We start from the raw sequence: 14,200 nt of genomic DNA, 5'->3' as shown, positions 1-14,200 counted from the left end.
AATTGATCTACCCAGCACTAGTAACCAAGTTGACTTTCTAATCTATATTCCTGCCGAACCTTTGCAGTAGTCTCATGTTATGTAGGTAGCTAATGACTCAATTACTATCAGTTAGGAATGTAGATCCCCTTTTTTTCAAAGCCCCCAAGGAATATTTGGGAAGTTCCACCACTGATTATGATGTCATCTAGATCAGGGGTCTCCAACCTTGGCAACTTTCAGACTTGTGGACTTCAACTCCCAGAATTTCTCAGCCAGCAAAGCTGCCAAGGTTGGAGACCCCTGATCTAGATTGATAAGTGGCAAAAGAAAAACCAAACAAAATCAGGAGGAAATTTGTAGAGCTGAAAAGGATTTAGTGTTATGTGCTAGTAAAAGTTTTGATAGGTATTCAAAGCAGTTTCCTTTAATCATTTGGTGGGTAGTTCTGCAGGGAAGGCTTCAGATGGCAGAGCTGTTGGAAAGGCGGCAGGTGATTGGAGCCTTTTCATTGGATGGGATTGTTTTGTGCACTCAGTAATAAGAAAAGGTTAGAAATGGAGAGAAATAGCTAGGAGACAAAAAAGATCTGTCTGCTTGAAACTGGATTAGATCATTCTTGTGGTCCTTTTCAACTCTAAAGCCTATGAAGTGAAGGCTGCTATGTGATCTAAAGCATATACATTTCCCTGTAATATTTCCCAGAACAAATTGGATTCTTAAAAAAAAGATGTGCATGTTTGGTATGCTTTATTGGAATTAAGATTTTCCTGTCCTTTCCTAATGAATAAGTTCCTGGTTTTCCTCTTCGCAGAAATGAAAAAATACGGAGAGGTATAGTGAATGCCATTGGTGTAAACTAAATTTAGCTTTATTTTATTTTCTTATGCATTTAACTTCTATTTTGCATTCCCTTTCTGTGCTTTGCTTACCTGTGCTGCCTGCCTCAAAAGGGAATGCCACGATGGGGCTGTCTGTTTAAAATTGAATAAATCTTGTTATATGTTTCTTTTTCAAATAGAAAAGCAAGTATTCTTGGAAGCTTGCTGAATAATCCATTCACTATTCCCATTTACAGCTGAGTAACCATCTGTTAAGGGCTGCTTTTTGAAGGCTTAACATGTAAATTAAATTCTCTAATGGCAAAGAAGACTTCTGGCATGTCAAACTTTAGTTAATAACATTATGCTTTCATTGGTCACAACAAACTTAATATAAGTGGGTCTTATTGCTGCACATACATTCTGTTTTCATCCCAGGCATATCTTTCTGTCCTTAAATGTAAAAAATGCATTTCATAAATATAAATAAAAACAAATTTCAAGTAGGAATTATGAAAGGTGAGAGAGGATGTGGTTGCTGGCAAGCTGCCATTGTATGTACTGGGACTAGATTATTATGCAAGCCTTGAGTTGCCCTAGTTATTTTAACAAGCTTGATTTATGATAGGGTTTCTTCCTGCTGTTCAAAGCATCTAACTTCAATTTCCCATGAGAAAGGAAATATTATAGCATTTCTTTTGGAAGGTAGTAAATAAGTAATTGGTTATTGTTCTTCTGGATGTCAGTGCCTTATGGTGAAAGGTGATAAGGTTTGTTCTTCCATCTTATCCCATCCCTTTTTAATTTAAAAAAAAAACATTTTTAAAGCTGTTTCCAGTTTGTTGTGCTTCCAGAAAAGTGCAATGTTAGTGAAGAAATCAAACAGTATCATTGACTAGCAAATAGTGAGTAATCTATTAAAAGATTATTACTGAATATGATTGAAATTTGGAAGTTGAAGTTGCTCAATTAAAGTAAAATGTTGAATTACAACCAATTAGATTACTAGCAAAATTAGCACATTGGGGCAGGGTTCTCCAAAGTGATCAATATTGACCCTCTAGGCCAGGGGTGTCAAACTCAAGGCCTGCGGGCCAAATCCGGCCCACGGAGTGCTTAGATCTGGCCCGTGGGGCCACCCTGGAAACAACAAAGGATCGGTCCATGGTGCCTCTGCCAGCAAAAATGGAGCTTGGACGGGCCACGTGGCCATCCTGAGCCTCGTTTTCACTGGCAGAGGACTGCATGAGGTCATACCGGCTGCAGGAGAGGGCTGCAGGAGGCTAAAAATGGAGCCTTGATGAAAGATGCTGAGCTGGCCATGCCCACCCTGGCCACGCCCATCCTGGCACCCAAGGTCAAACACAACTCTGATGTGGCCCTCAGTGAAATTGAGTTTGACACCCTTGCTCTAAGCTTTATGGGACTATTTAAGGGGTTCATATTATCATTATGGTTTGTCATATTTTAGATTGAATTTGGCTTTTTTTTATCCACCTATTGAGTCCTTCTGAAGGAACTGGGATAGATAGATGCTGTTTGATGGTATTAAAGGCATTGTCAGAGGAACTAAGTTGTTCCAAGTAAAGCTGCCTTTTGCAGTTGACTGACAGTGATTTTGTCAATACCATTGGGTGTTCAAATGGTGCTCCAGTTGTTTTGGAGTTGTAAATCACCTAATTAGTATTTTGTAATTGACACCTCTAATTATTGGTACAATTAGTAGTAGTTGTACTATTAAGAGGTATTTATTAAATTATTTTCATTATTATTTGGGGGTCAGCAAACAATATGAGTTGCCTTGTGATAAGATTGGCGGCAAACAAATTTAATAAATAAAAATAAAACAATCTGAACCTTCATGAGGACTCAATAAGTTGAATAGTTGGGGAGTCCTACATTAGGGTCTTAACAGAACATTAACCTTTTCCTGTTTAAATATTTCACTTTTTTCTTCTTACATCCCAATTTCCTTTCTTCTTTCTAACTGTCGGCAAAAGTTTTACAATATGTAGTTTATTGGAAGATGGTTTAAAGAAATGTGAGCTTGTAGTATAAGAATTTTACTGAACAGCTACCATCAATGGCAAACTGAAATGACAGAATCCATGAAGAGTTGAAGTGCATTTTTTTCTTGGATAAACTATGAATTCTTTGAGTTAATCTTGTCATTTATAGGTATATAGAATGTCCACTGCAGATTTCATTCTTTTCTTTAAGAATGGGAATTTTAAGATGTCCTGAAAGAAAATGCTATCCATCATTATGAACCTTCTCCTGAATCATAGTGGAATATACTAATATGTTACATTCATTTTACTTCAGGGAGGAGATCTTTTTGATGCTATTACCTCCACAAATAAATATACAGAGAGGGATGCCAGTGGGATGCTGTACAATCTGGCCAGTGCCATCAAATACCTGCACACCTTGAACATTGTTCATAGGGATATCAAACCTGAAAATCTGCTGGTAAGTAAAACATTAAGTGGCAATAGAGATTTTGATACATATAATTCACAGCAATCACCTATCAATCACCTATCTCAAATTTCAGTCAATTTAGGGGCACTTTCAGCTTAAAATAGTTTTCAGAATTAGAACAAAAAATGGCCTTACTGGATTCAGCCCATCTTAGTCCATAATTTTATTTCACACATTTCACATAAAAAATCCCAGGTGCTTTTGGTACACCTACAAGTAAAAGATGGAGACAGGACTTGCAAGATTAATGCCAGCCTTGTGAGGTAATTCAGACAAGAAACATACCCAGAAGTACTAGTTCTACCATTATTGTGTAAGAATTTTCGAACTATGACACTACATCTCTCCCCCATTGCCTTTACAACTAGAGAAGGCCCCTTCCAAGATGTTTGTTGAGTTCCCATTCCTTCTGTGGTCTCAGTTGTTTCATGTCTAACCATTGCCCACTCTGCAGGCTCTTCTGTTTCCCAAATCATTCTCACACTCAATATCAGCCTATTGATTAAAATTAAAATAGTACTTATCAATACTATTTTATATGCCCCAACACAAATGACTTTTGTTGGTTTAGAACTATTAATTGTAGAGTTGGGTGTTTGATGGCTACCAAACAACTGTCCACAATGGAATCCAGACTTTAAGAAAAAAAAGAAAATAATACCTGTTCTGTTTCCTCTTTATTATTTCTGTGGAGGGAGTTGCTACCTTTTGTAAATATGATATTGCAATGTATTTCAATGAGCCTTTCTTTGGAAAGGGTTTAGAAATTAGAAATAGTGAAAAGTGAAGCAACTGGACTGTTGGCAGTTACATATTTTAATGATCGTGTAACTTTGAAATCATTTTCAAGTCTGCTTCGAATGTTGATTTTAAATGCTGTGTAAAAAACAGTTAAAATGTAAGTAAAATGTAAAATGAATGCCTTTAATTTCAGTTCTTCAGAACCAAGAGAAACTATGATGGTTAGTTAGTACACAAGACAGTATCCTTTTTGTAGAAAGTCAGGTTGGAGTGGCTTGGTGTGCCTCTGACTGATATCCTAAAATATCTCCAGTTATCTCTCTTAAACTCTGAAAATTTTTGATCTGAATAGACAGCGTTTAATCCATTTTGGTATATGTGAAGGAATGAAAATAAATTACTATCTGCATTTGGGAAAAGCAGCTGCAACCAGGCAGAAATGCTTCCCACCCCCGCTTCCCCAAGGATAGGTTCAGCTTATCCTTTCTCCCAAAGAGTAATAAAAGTTTATAGTCTGAGAAACTTGTATGGAGATGGATTCATTAATTCAATCTCCCACTCACAATTTACTTAGAAACATTCACCTGGGCATTCTCAGTGTCTGACTGACGAACCATACCAGTGGTGGGTTTCAAATAATTTAACAACTGGTTCTCTGCCCTAATGACTGGCTGGATGGGCGTGGCCATGTTGGGCATGGCCAGTGGGTGTGACACGCCTCCTGCATCCCCCTGGGAGCAAAAATGGGCCGCAGGGGGTGTGCCTCCCCCTGCATCCTGTTTTGGGCCTAGCAGGCCTCCATGCAGCCTCCTAGGAGCAAAAATGGGCCATGAGGGGGCACCTCCCCCCTGCACTCCGTTTTGGGCCTAGTAGGCCTCCCTGCAACCTCCTGGGAGCAAATATGGGCCACGGGGGGACCACGCCGCACCACCATCTTGCACCCCATTTTGGATCTAGTAGGCCTCCCTGCACTTACCTGGGAGCCAAAACGGGGTGCGTGAGAACTTCTGGAAGGGGCAGGGTGGGGCGGGGTGGGGCCAGCCAGAAATTTAACAACCGGTTTGCCTGAATCTGGCCAAACCGGCTGAATCCCACCACTGAAACACACCCTGATGTTTTTTAGAAACTTCATGAGATCCATAGGTCATTCCCCCATCCAGGCCCTTAACCTACAAAAGTGTGGCATAGGAGAGAAGGAGCAGAAGATAACAGGAAGCTGAGGAAATAGGAAGCAGCCTCTAAGAAAGTAGTCTGAGAACTATTACAATCAAACAAGTGAACTATCAGTCAGTTGTCCACAAGCTATGGTAAACAGCCCATTGTAGTCTGATTCCTGCCTAGAGCTTGGCTTAGACTTAGAGCTTGGCCTGAAACTCAGTAGTAACTAGAAGAGGAGTGATCAGACTGAAACAGTACCTAATTCCAACAAGAATTAGGAAGGAGGCAATGTTTGCATACCTCTTTATGAACATTAAGACTTTTATTTATTATGAAATAATAAACTCTTATTTACATGGCTACATTAACTTTCAAAGGCTAGGAAGATTAACTTAACCCAGGGCATAGGAAAGGTGTGTGTGTTACAATAGTAAGGTGACCAATTTTTTTACAATGAGAAAGAGGACACAAATAAATTGAAGAAAAAAATATTGTAAATAAAAAACATTTTATTCATTGCAACAATAATATTGAATACACTATAATATGATAAATGCATAATAAAAACATTTGTAAAAATAACATTTTATATTGTAATTATACTTGCATGCCTATTAATTATTATTTAAATGAGTACTTTTCCATTGAATGAAAATTTTTGTCAATGTATCATCTTCAAACAATATATTAGAAATATCTGAACAAGAAATATCCTTCATATTGAATTTTACGGCAAGTGCTGCAGCTAGAGTATCAACATTCAATCTCGATTTCTCCTTTTCCAAAAATCATTCGCAATTGAATAAATAAAATTAATTATCAAAACTGAAACAATAACATAAGCAAATAAACTTGTAAATAAAATTATACATATTTGGAAATTATTAAATAGATAATGAATTAATAAAATGTGAATTATTGTGCTCACCTGTGTATGATTGAATATTCACTGAGAAAGAAGTGAGTGTAATGCATGCATGTGTGCCATGTCATGTTTCAGTAAGAAATAAACAAAGCCACTTGTGCATGGTGCACTCTTGCGCGGCGCACTTTTGCACGTGGCACACTCTCGCAAAACAATTCTCCTGGGAGGAGTGCATGCATCTCATAATCATGTCTCGCCACACTTGATGAATCGTCATGTCAAATACAAATACGTCACATCACACGCAACGGATCGGATCAGCATCGATCGAATACAGAGATTTACAGATTAGTCTTCAAATATCGAAAAGGAGAACATGTAGGAGGACACTTTTTGAGAGAGGACAGAACTTACAAAAGGAGGACTGTCCTCCCTAAAGAAGGACGATTGGTCACCTTAACAATAGGTCTATGCTGTAGTTGCACATTTTGTGCAACTACAGTTAAAGTCTGTGCTGTGGTGTGTCCAGTTCTTAAAAAACAAAGAACCATCACACTATAAAGAGATCACTAAATTATATTTCAAAATACGCATTTAGTATAAGCTTTTAGTTGCTGCAAAAAATTGGAATGTCTATTGTTTATGGAAGACTAATAGTCTATGTTCACTTCATTTGGAAAGCTCAGTTTTCCCATTTTAATTGGAACATTTTCCCATAATTGCTACTATTTAGTGTGATTATTTTGTCAAATCATGGGATAGCTTTATAGCCATATAATAAGCCCAGGAGAACAACTTCTCTGACTGTTGCCATCTGCAGTGATCACAGAGCAGCTTAGAAAATATGGATAGCCTTTAGAATAATAGGATGCATATGGCAGCACACAATTATATGTAGCTGGATTCAATTAATGTTGTGCAATTACACTGTTTTATTGCTTAGCTAAAACAGTGAAAGCACTACATAGTGAGTAATTTACACTAATCCACATCTTTTTAATTGGCCTTCAGGGCTCAAAGGAAAATAGAATTTGTAAAGACCTTACTTTCTGACTAAGATGAACTTTAAATGATCATTTACATTCTTTGATCTTGACAGGGCAGATAGTGTTCTATGGTGTTCTATGGACCACTGGTGGTCCGTGAGAAAATTTTGGTGGTCCACAGAAAAATTATTTGCATTTTTTTATATTCCACTAAATCAGGGGTCCTCAAACTACGGATACATGCAATGAACGTTTGTGTTGCTGCAGAGAGTCTCCCCCTTTGGGGTCTTTTTGTGTGGGTTGGAGGGGGGCAGAAATTCCGATGGGGTCTGCTTTGGCCTCCTAGTGTGGGGCTTTGAGCGAAGGCTGAAAGGAAGTGCTGCTGGTGGCAAAGAGCTGGAGGGCCTTGTTCCAGTGGGACTGTCTCATGGCCTGGAACTGGCTGACATCTCAGCCTGCTGAGCCTCGAGGTGCCTGTATCTGGCCTTGCACTCCTGCAGGTCTTCCCTCCGCTTGGAAAGCCTATGCTCCTAGTCCTCAGTGAGGTGCTTCTGCTGAGCCTCCTCGGCCAGATCCAATTTGAACTGAGCCAGCTGTTTTGCCAACTGTTTCTCATGGTGGCTGCTTAGCTCCAACAACTGCTTTCTGTTGGGGCCCTAAGGAGCCCGTTGGGCTGGTGAGCAGTGGCTGGGAGGGGAGGGACGAGTAGAGGCCGGCAAGGCACCCCTCAACATGTGACATCAAGTTGGCCACATCCACCCAGCACATGACCACCTAGCCACGCCCACCCAGCCGGTCATTAGGCAGATCATATTAGTGGTCCGTGAGATTTTAAATTATGAATTTATGAATTTATGCATTCAATACCATCATTCCAGACATTCTTCTAACTAAGCTAAACCAGCTACAGGTACCGGAACAGACTTGTAAGTGGATCACAAGCTTCCTAACAAACAGGAAGCAGCAGGTGAAGCTAAGCAAGATCACATCAAATACCTGTACAATTAGCACAGGGGGCCCCCAAGGCTGTGTGCTCTCCCCACTTCTCTTCTCTCTGTATACCAATGACTGCATCTCCAATGATCCATTTGTTAAGCTACTGAAGTTCGGAGATGACACAACAGTGATTGGTCTCATTCGAGACAATGACGAATCTGCATATAGACGAGAGGTCGAACGACTAGCCTTGTGGTGCAACCAAAACAATCTGGAACTGAACACACTCAAAACCGTAGAAATGGTGGTAGACTTTAGGAAAAACCCTTCCATACTTCCACCTCTCACAATACTTGACAACACAGTATCAACAGTAGAAACCTTCAAATTTCTGGGTTCTATCATATCGCAAGATCTCAAATGGACAGCTAACATCAAAACATCATTTAAAAAGGACAACAAAGAATGTTCTTTCTGCGCCAACTCAGTAAGCTCAAACTGCCCAAGGAGCTGCTGATCCAATTCTACAGAGGAATTATTGAGTCTGTCATTTGCACCTCTATAACTGTCTGGTTCGGTTCTGCAACCCAACAAGAAAAACACAGACTTCAGAGGATAATTAGAACTGCAGAAAAAATAATTGCTACCAACTTGCCTTCCATTGAGGACCTGTATACTGCACGAATCAAGAAGAGGGCCATGAAAATATTTGCAGATCCCTCGCATCCTGGACATAAACTGTTTCAACTCCTACCCTCAAAACGACGCTATAGAGCACTGCACACCAGAACAACTAGACACAAGAACAGTTTTTTCCCGAAGGCCATCACTCTGCTAAACAAATAATTCCCTCAACACTGTCAGACTATTTACTGAATCTGCACTACTATTAATCATTTCATAGTTCCCATCACCAATCTCTTTCCACTTATGACTGTATGACTATAACTTGTTGCTGGCAATCCTTATGATTTATATTGATATATTGATCATCAATTGTGTTGTAAATGTTGTACCTTGATGAACGTATCTTTTCTTTTATGTACACTGAGAGCATATGCACCAAGACAAATTCCTTGTGTGTCCAATCACACTTGGCCAATAAAATTCTATTCTATTTAGTGGTCCCTGAGGTCCGAAAGGTTGGTGACCCCTGCTCTAAAGGACTGGACACTATGCCAAAATTGTGATCATATATAGATGGAGCTATGTACATAAAAGTTGTATTGCCTTCGACTCCTATATTTTAGTTATAATATTTTGTCACATGGTTGACATTCATTAAACTGAATACTGGTTAGTTTCTAAACCTTTTCCACTGTCTCCACACTACTTTGTCTTTGTCTTTCTTCCTCACTCCAGATTCACCCATGAATACACTGGGGAATGGCAGGGTCTGCTTCCAGAAAGTATATAAGCTTGGCTATTAAGAGAAGATCATAATTTAATTGCATTTTTGTTTTCAGGTCTATGAGCACCAAGATGGAAGCAAGTCGCTGAAACTGGGAGATTTTGGTCTGGCCACTATAGTAGATGGACCTCTTTACACAGTTTGTGGAACCCCTACCTACGTGGCTCCAGAAATCATTGCAGAAACTGGGTAAACTAACTTCACCTGGTAGAAGAGATTCAATGGATAGCTGTTTTTTCCCCATATGATTAAGCAATGTCCTTTTAAATAGAAACCGTACTGAATTTGAATTTTGATATCTTATAAGTTTGTCCTTATATCGTACAACTGTGATATAAACTACAGCTTTTATTCAGATGAGATCATTTAATTTAATGAAGATCCTTGCCAACGTATCGTTTTTCTGTTGCCTTTATTTTCCTTAGATCATACATTCTTGGTTTCCTAACCATAATCCCTTATCAATTTTAGATATGGCCTGAAGGTGGACATCTGGGCAGCTGGTGTGATTACTTACATCCTGCTATGTGGTTTTCCTCCATTCCGTGGGTATGGGCTATGATTTTCTATTCATCTCTTAACAATGCATGTCTTAACTATTCTATCCCATATGGTTTTTTTCTCCTGCCTGGGTGTAATATTGGCGGCTAGCCTCCTCCCATTTGTAAAACAAAATAGCAGTAGAAGAACATATTGTAACTAAGACTTAAATACTAGGGGAAAATATCTTTTTTCACAGAAACTTGAGTACTATGTTAATAGAATTGTCTATAGTGTAAACTGTATTTAATGGAAACAAGAAATATGCAAGGCTTATAAATGTCAGAACCATTCCAATATAAAACTGACTGCTTTATGAGGCTTTTCTTATTCTTGTCTTCTTTTCTTTGTCTTTTCCTTAAATTTCAAATTTGGTATTCATGTTTATGCTGGTCTATGACTCTAATAAATATTTGATTTGGTATTCGGATTGCTCAAGTAACCCCACTTATGGCAGTGCATAACAAAAATAGTTTTGCAGCATTTTAAAAAGCTTTTTGTCTTTAGTTTATTAGGAGCAGTGAGAGAATGACAGTTTTATTTCTTTGTTATGCAGAAGTGGAGAAGACCAGGAAGTTCTTTTTGATCAGATTTTGATGGGACAAGTAGAGTTTCCGTCTCCATATTGGGATAATGTATCTGACTCTGCAAAGGTATATTCATTTTTCTTTCCTTTAAAACATTTCTTTGTGCACCCATATCTGTGTTGTTCTATTGCAACATACTGTAAAGTTTTCACACTCACGCAAACACACTATATATATAATATATTATCATGCTTCATATCACAAACATAGCTTCAATTATAGCATTTCTTTATATCTCTGTACTAGACATGTTCTAAATCAATAACACTCCTATGCTTTTGATAGTTTACTAAATCTACATCTGATACTTCTTAATCACAAATAATCTGCATTGTTCATTTTACTAGATTATACCTCTCCAGAATTACTAAAGTAATACTCCAATTAATGCTATGTTTGTGATATGAAGCATGATTCTATTATATATGTGATTGATATAAACAATGCTTTAAATAGCATTCTAATTTATTATAATTTGGGACAATAGTTCTACTATAATTGTTTGCTTTAGTTTTCTGGAAAGCTGTAGACAATTTACAGTTCCTCAGTGCATGCAGAAAAGAATAATTCCTTAAAGCCAAATTAAATTATGAATATTACAGTACCTGGAAGGAAAACATTTTAGCTTTGAAGGACTCATATCAAGGGCAGGTAACAAAGATTCTGTCCAAGTCTATCCAAGTCCTGTGCCCAGGAATAGAACCTGGATTTTAGAAAAATTGTTTAAATTAGATGAAAAAATAAAAAACGTAGTGTTATACTTTGCTACAGGAGGCTTTCTGGAACTGAATATAAGGACTTGAGAAATTAATGAGCATATTTTCTGGATATGTAGGAAAATATTTCCAAAATTATTTAGTAGATATTAATCATAAAATATTGTTGCATGTATATTTGACCATGCTTAGATCCAATATTATTTTAAATTTTTCAAATGATTTCCCAACTTTTAGGTTTTCATAAACTTTTCAGTTATCAGCTTTTACATTAAAATGCAAGGTTGAAATGTATTTCATCCTTGTAACTTACCTTTTTCAACGTATTCAGTATTGTATTTGCTATTATCATCTTTGCAAAATTCTTTATCAAATGTATCCTATTAGAATGAACTTACTGGGTATAATATCTTCGTTTTACAGGAACTAATTACTATGATGCTTCAGGTAGATATAGAACAGCGATTTTCAGCTTTGCAAGTGCTTGAGCATCCATGGGTTAATGTAAGTAAAGGTTGCTACTGGTTTTATTTTAGCCACACTGTGTTTTATTGCATTATTTGTCAAATCAGCTGGAATGCTGTTTTGGAAATACGAAATTTTTAAACATTATAGCAAGTTAGGCTTATTTCCAATAATAACTTTCTCTGCATATATTCTGAAAATGAGTTTAAGAATATGCCAAACCCAGGATGGTGTTGTGTCTTCAGAAAGTGTAACTAACTTTCTGAAGTTTTGCCAATTCCAGTTCACAAACTTGTTATAAAGGACCTGCCATATCAGGATACATTTTTTCATTAAATTTAAAACTGAATAGGGCTCTAAAATTTGTCTTTTTTATATATAAAAAAATAATGCATCGAACTAACCAGAAGAGGAGAGAGAACTCTGCATTAAAAAAAGGTGGAGGGAGGAATATCCAATGGCACTCCAGATAATTTGATTAAATTGCTCAGAAATTATTTTCCTTGCCTATACAAAAAAGAAAGACTAATTCAGATTGTGATAGATCAAACTTATTCATTGCTACAATTCAGGCACAAATTTGCCCTTATAAGGGTAATGTAATATAATAATTCTTTTACCTGTCCCCCTAACATGAAAGATTTAACATGAAGGGTTTTTATTATATTCTAATCAGAATTTATATACTGGTTAGTTTGATGCACTATTTTTTTTTAAAAAAATACAAACTTTAGAATATACACATCTTTACTCAGCAGTGATCAATCTAAATTTATTTCAGCCTACATTCAGCCTAAATTTATTTCAGCCTACAATCTACATTATATAAGTTCCCATTTCTAAATAGAAAGGTGATTATATTGAATGATTTTTAGCAGTATCTACAAAATACAACTTCCTGTTCTACTAGCCTCATTTTTATGAAAGTAAATTTGTATATGTTAAACTGAGCTTCTACTCTTTCACTAAATCAGAATACTGGCACTTATTTATTATTCCAAAATTCACATGAATGTACATTTTATAAATTTGTTCCAATTTCTCAGAATATTTATTTATTAAATTAATTTATTAAATTTATATACTGGCCATCTCACTATCTCGAATATTGATTTAGCAGCCTGAAAATTAGGTCTATGTCAGAATATTTATTATAAAGTTTGCAGCATTACATGCAAGTATTCCAACTGATCGAAAAGGAATTCAATACCTCCCAGATTTCAGAAAATCACATAATTATTTTCAAGTTGAGTCAGAGATGAAATGATTCTGAACGACTTTATTCTAACTAAAAAGTAAAACTTAAATAAACTTGAAAATGTAGAAAAATTAGATCCATCTTTGCCAATGTTTAATTTGAAAAAACTTAATAGAGTTCCATTCTGTGAGATAACCAAAAGAAACAAAGTACAGCCTAGATTCCAGTGTCGAAATTGTTAGTGAGATCAGTGATTGTTGTTGTTAGTTACGAAGTCATGTTAGACCCATCGCGACCCCATAGACAACATTCCTCCAGGCCTTCCTATCTTCTACCATCCTCCGGAGACCATTTAAGGTGACGCCTACTGCTTCAGTGACTCCATCCAGCCACCTCATTCTCTGTCATCCCGTTCTTCTTTTGTCCTCAATCTTTCCCAGCATTAGGCTCTTCTCCAGTGAGTCCTTCCTTCTCATTAGGTGGCCAAAGTATTCCAGTTTCATCTTCAAGATTTGGCCTTCTAAAGAGCAGTCAGGGTTGATCTCCTCTAGGACTCAGTGATACAAGTCTGATTTTTCTCCTCAATTTATTCAGTAACTAGGAAGGAACATTATGCACATTTTATTTATGATACCTTTAATATTTTCAAATTTTAGTGTGATTCAAGATCAAGACATAAATGACCTTTGTGCCCATATTATAATTAACTGCATTCTCTTCGCCAATACTATTTAACACCACCAACAATGCTGCTACTGTTCAAAAAGACCTTGACTTTGTGTCGGAATGGTCAAAAATTTGGCAACTCCAAATCTCAACCAACAAATGCTCTGTCTTACACATTGGCAAAAGGAATCAGAACACAAAATACAAACTGAGTAGACATGACCTTGTAGATGACCCTCACTCTGTCAAGGACCTTGGAGTACTCATATCAAATGATCTAAGAGCCAAAGCCCACTGTAACAACATCGCCAAAAAGGCATTAAGGGTTGTAAACCTAATCTTGCATAGCTTCTTCTCCAGTAATATTACACTACTAACCAGAGCATGCAAAACATTTGCTAGACCAATTCTTGAATACAGCTCATCTGTCTGGAACCCACACTGCATATCAGACATTAATACAATTGAACGTGTCCAGAAATATTTCACAAGAAGAGTCCTCCACTCCTCTGTTCACAACAAAATACCTTATTTAATCCACCAGACATGAAATTTTGGGCTTAAAAGATTTAGAATTATGCTGCCTTCAGTATGACCTAAGCATAGCTCATAAAATCATCTGCTACAATGTCCTACCTGTCAGTGAC

At 37.2% G+C, this 14,200-nt stretch overlaps 1 protein-coding gene across 2 annotated transcripts in view; it reads left to right on the top strand.

Annotated features, from left to right (window-relative positions):
* The window catches only part of DCLK1 (doublecortin like kinase 1), a 187,690-nt gene that overhangs the window by 150,309 nt on the left and 23,181 nt on the right, over positions 1-14,200 (top strand). For both annotated transcript variants that reach the window (XM_058184772.1, XM_058184773.1), the window contains exons 11-15: positions 3,126-3,272; positions 9,437-9,570; positions 9,853-9,930; positions 10,478-10,574; positions 11,648-11,728. In XM_058184772.1, coding sequence (XP_058040755.1) covers positions 3,126-3,272; positions 9,437-9,570; positions 9,853-9,930; positions 10,478-10,574; positions 11,648-11,728 — 537 coding nt within the window. The remainder of the gene's footprint in view (positions 1-3,125; positions 3,273-9,436; positions 9,571-9,852; positions 9,931-10,477; positions 10,575-11,647; positions 11,729-14,200) is intronic.

Source organism: Ahaetulla prasina, chromosome 5 (assembly GCF_028640845.1).
Source record: "Ahaetulla prasina isolate Xishuangbanna chromosome 5, ASM2864084v1, whole genome shotgun sequence".
Taxonomy (NCBI): Eukaryota; Metazoa; Chordata; class Lepidosauria; order Squamata; family Colubridae; genus Ahaetulla; species Ahaetulla prasina.
Note: the sequence above shows the minus strand (reverse complement) of the source record. Positions and strands in the feature narration are given on the sequence as shown.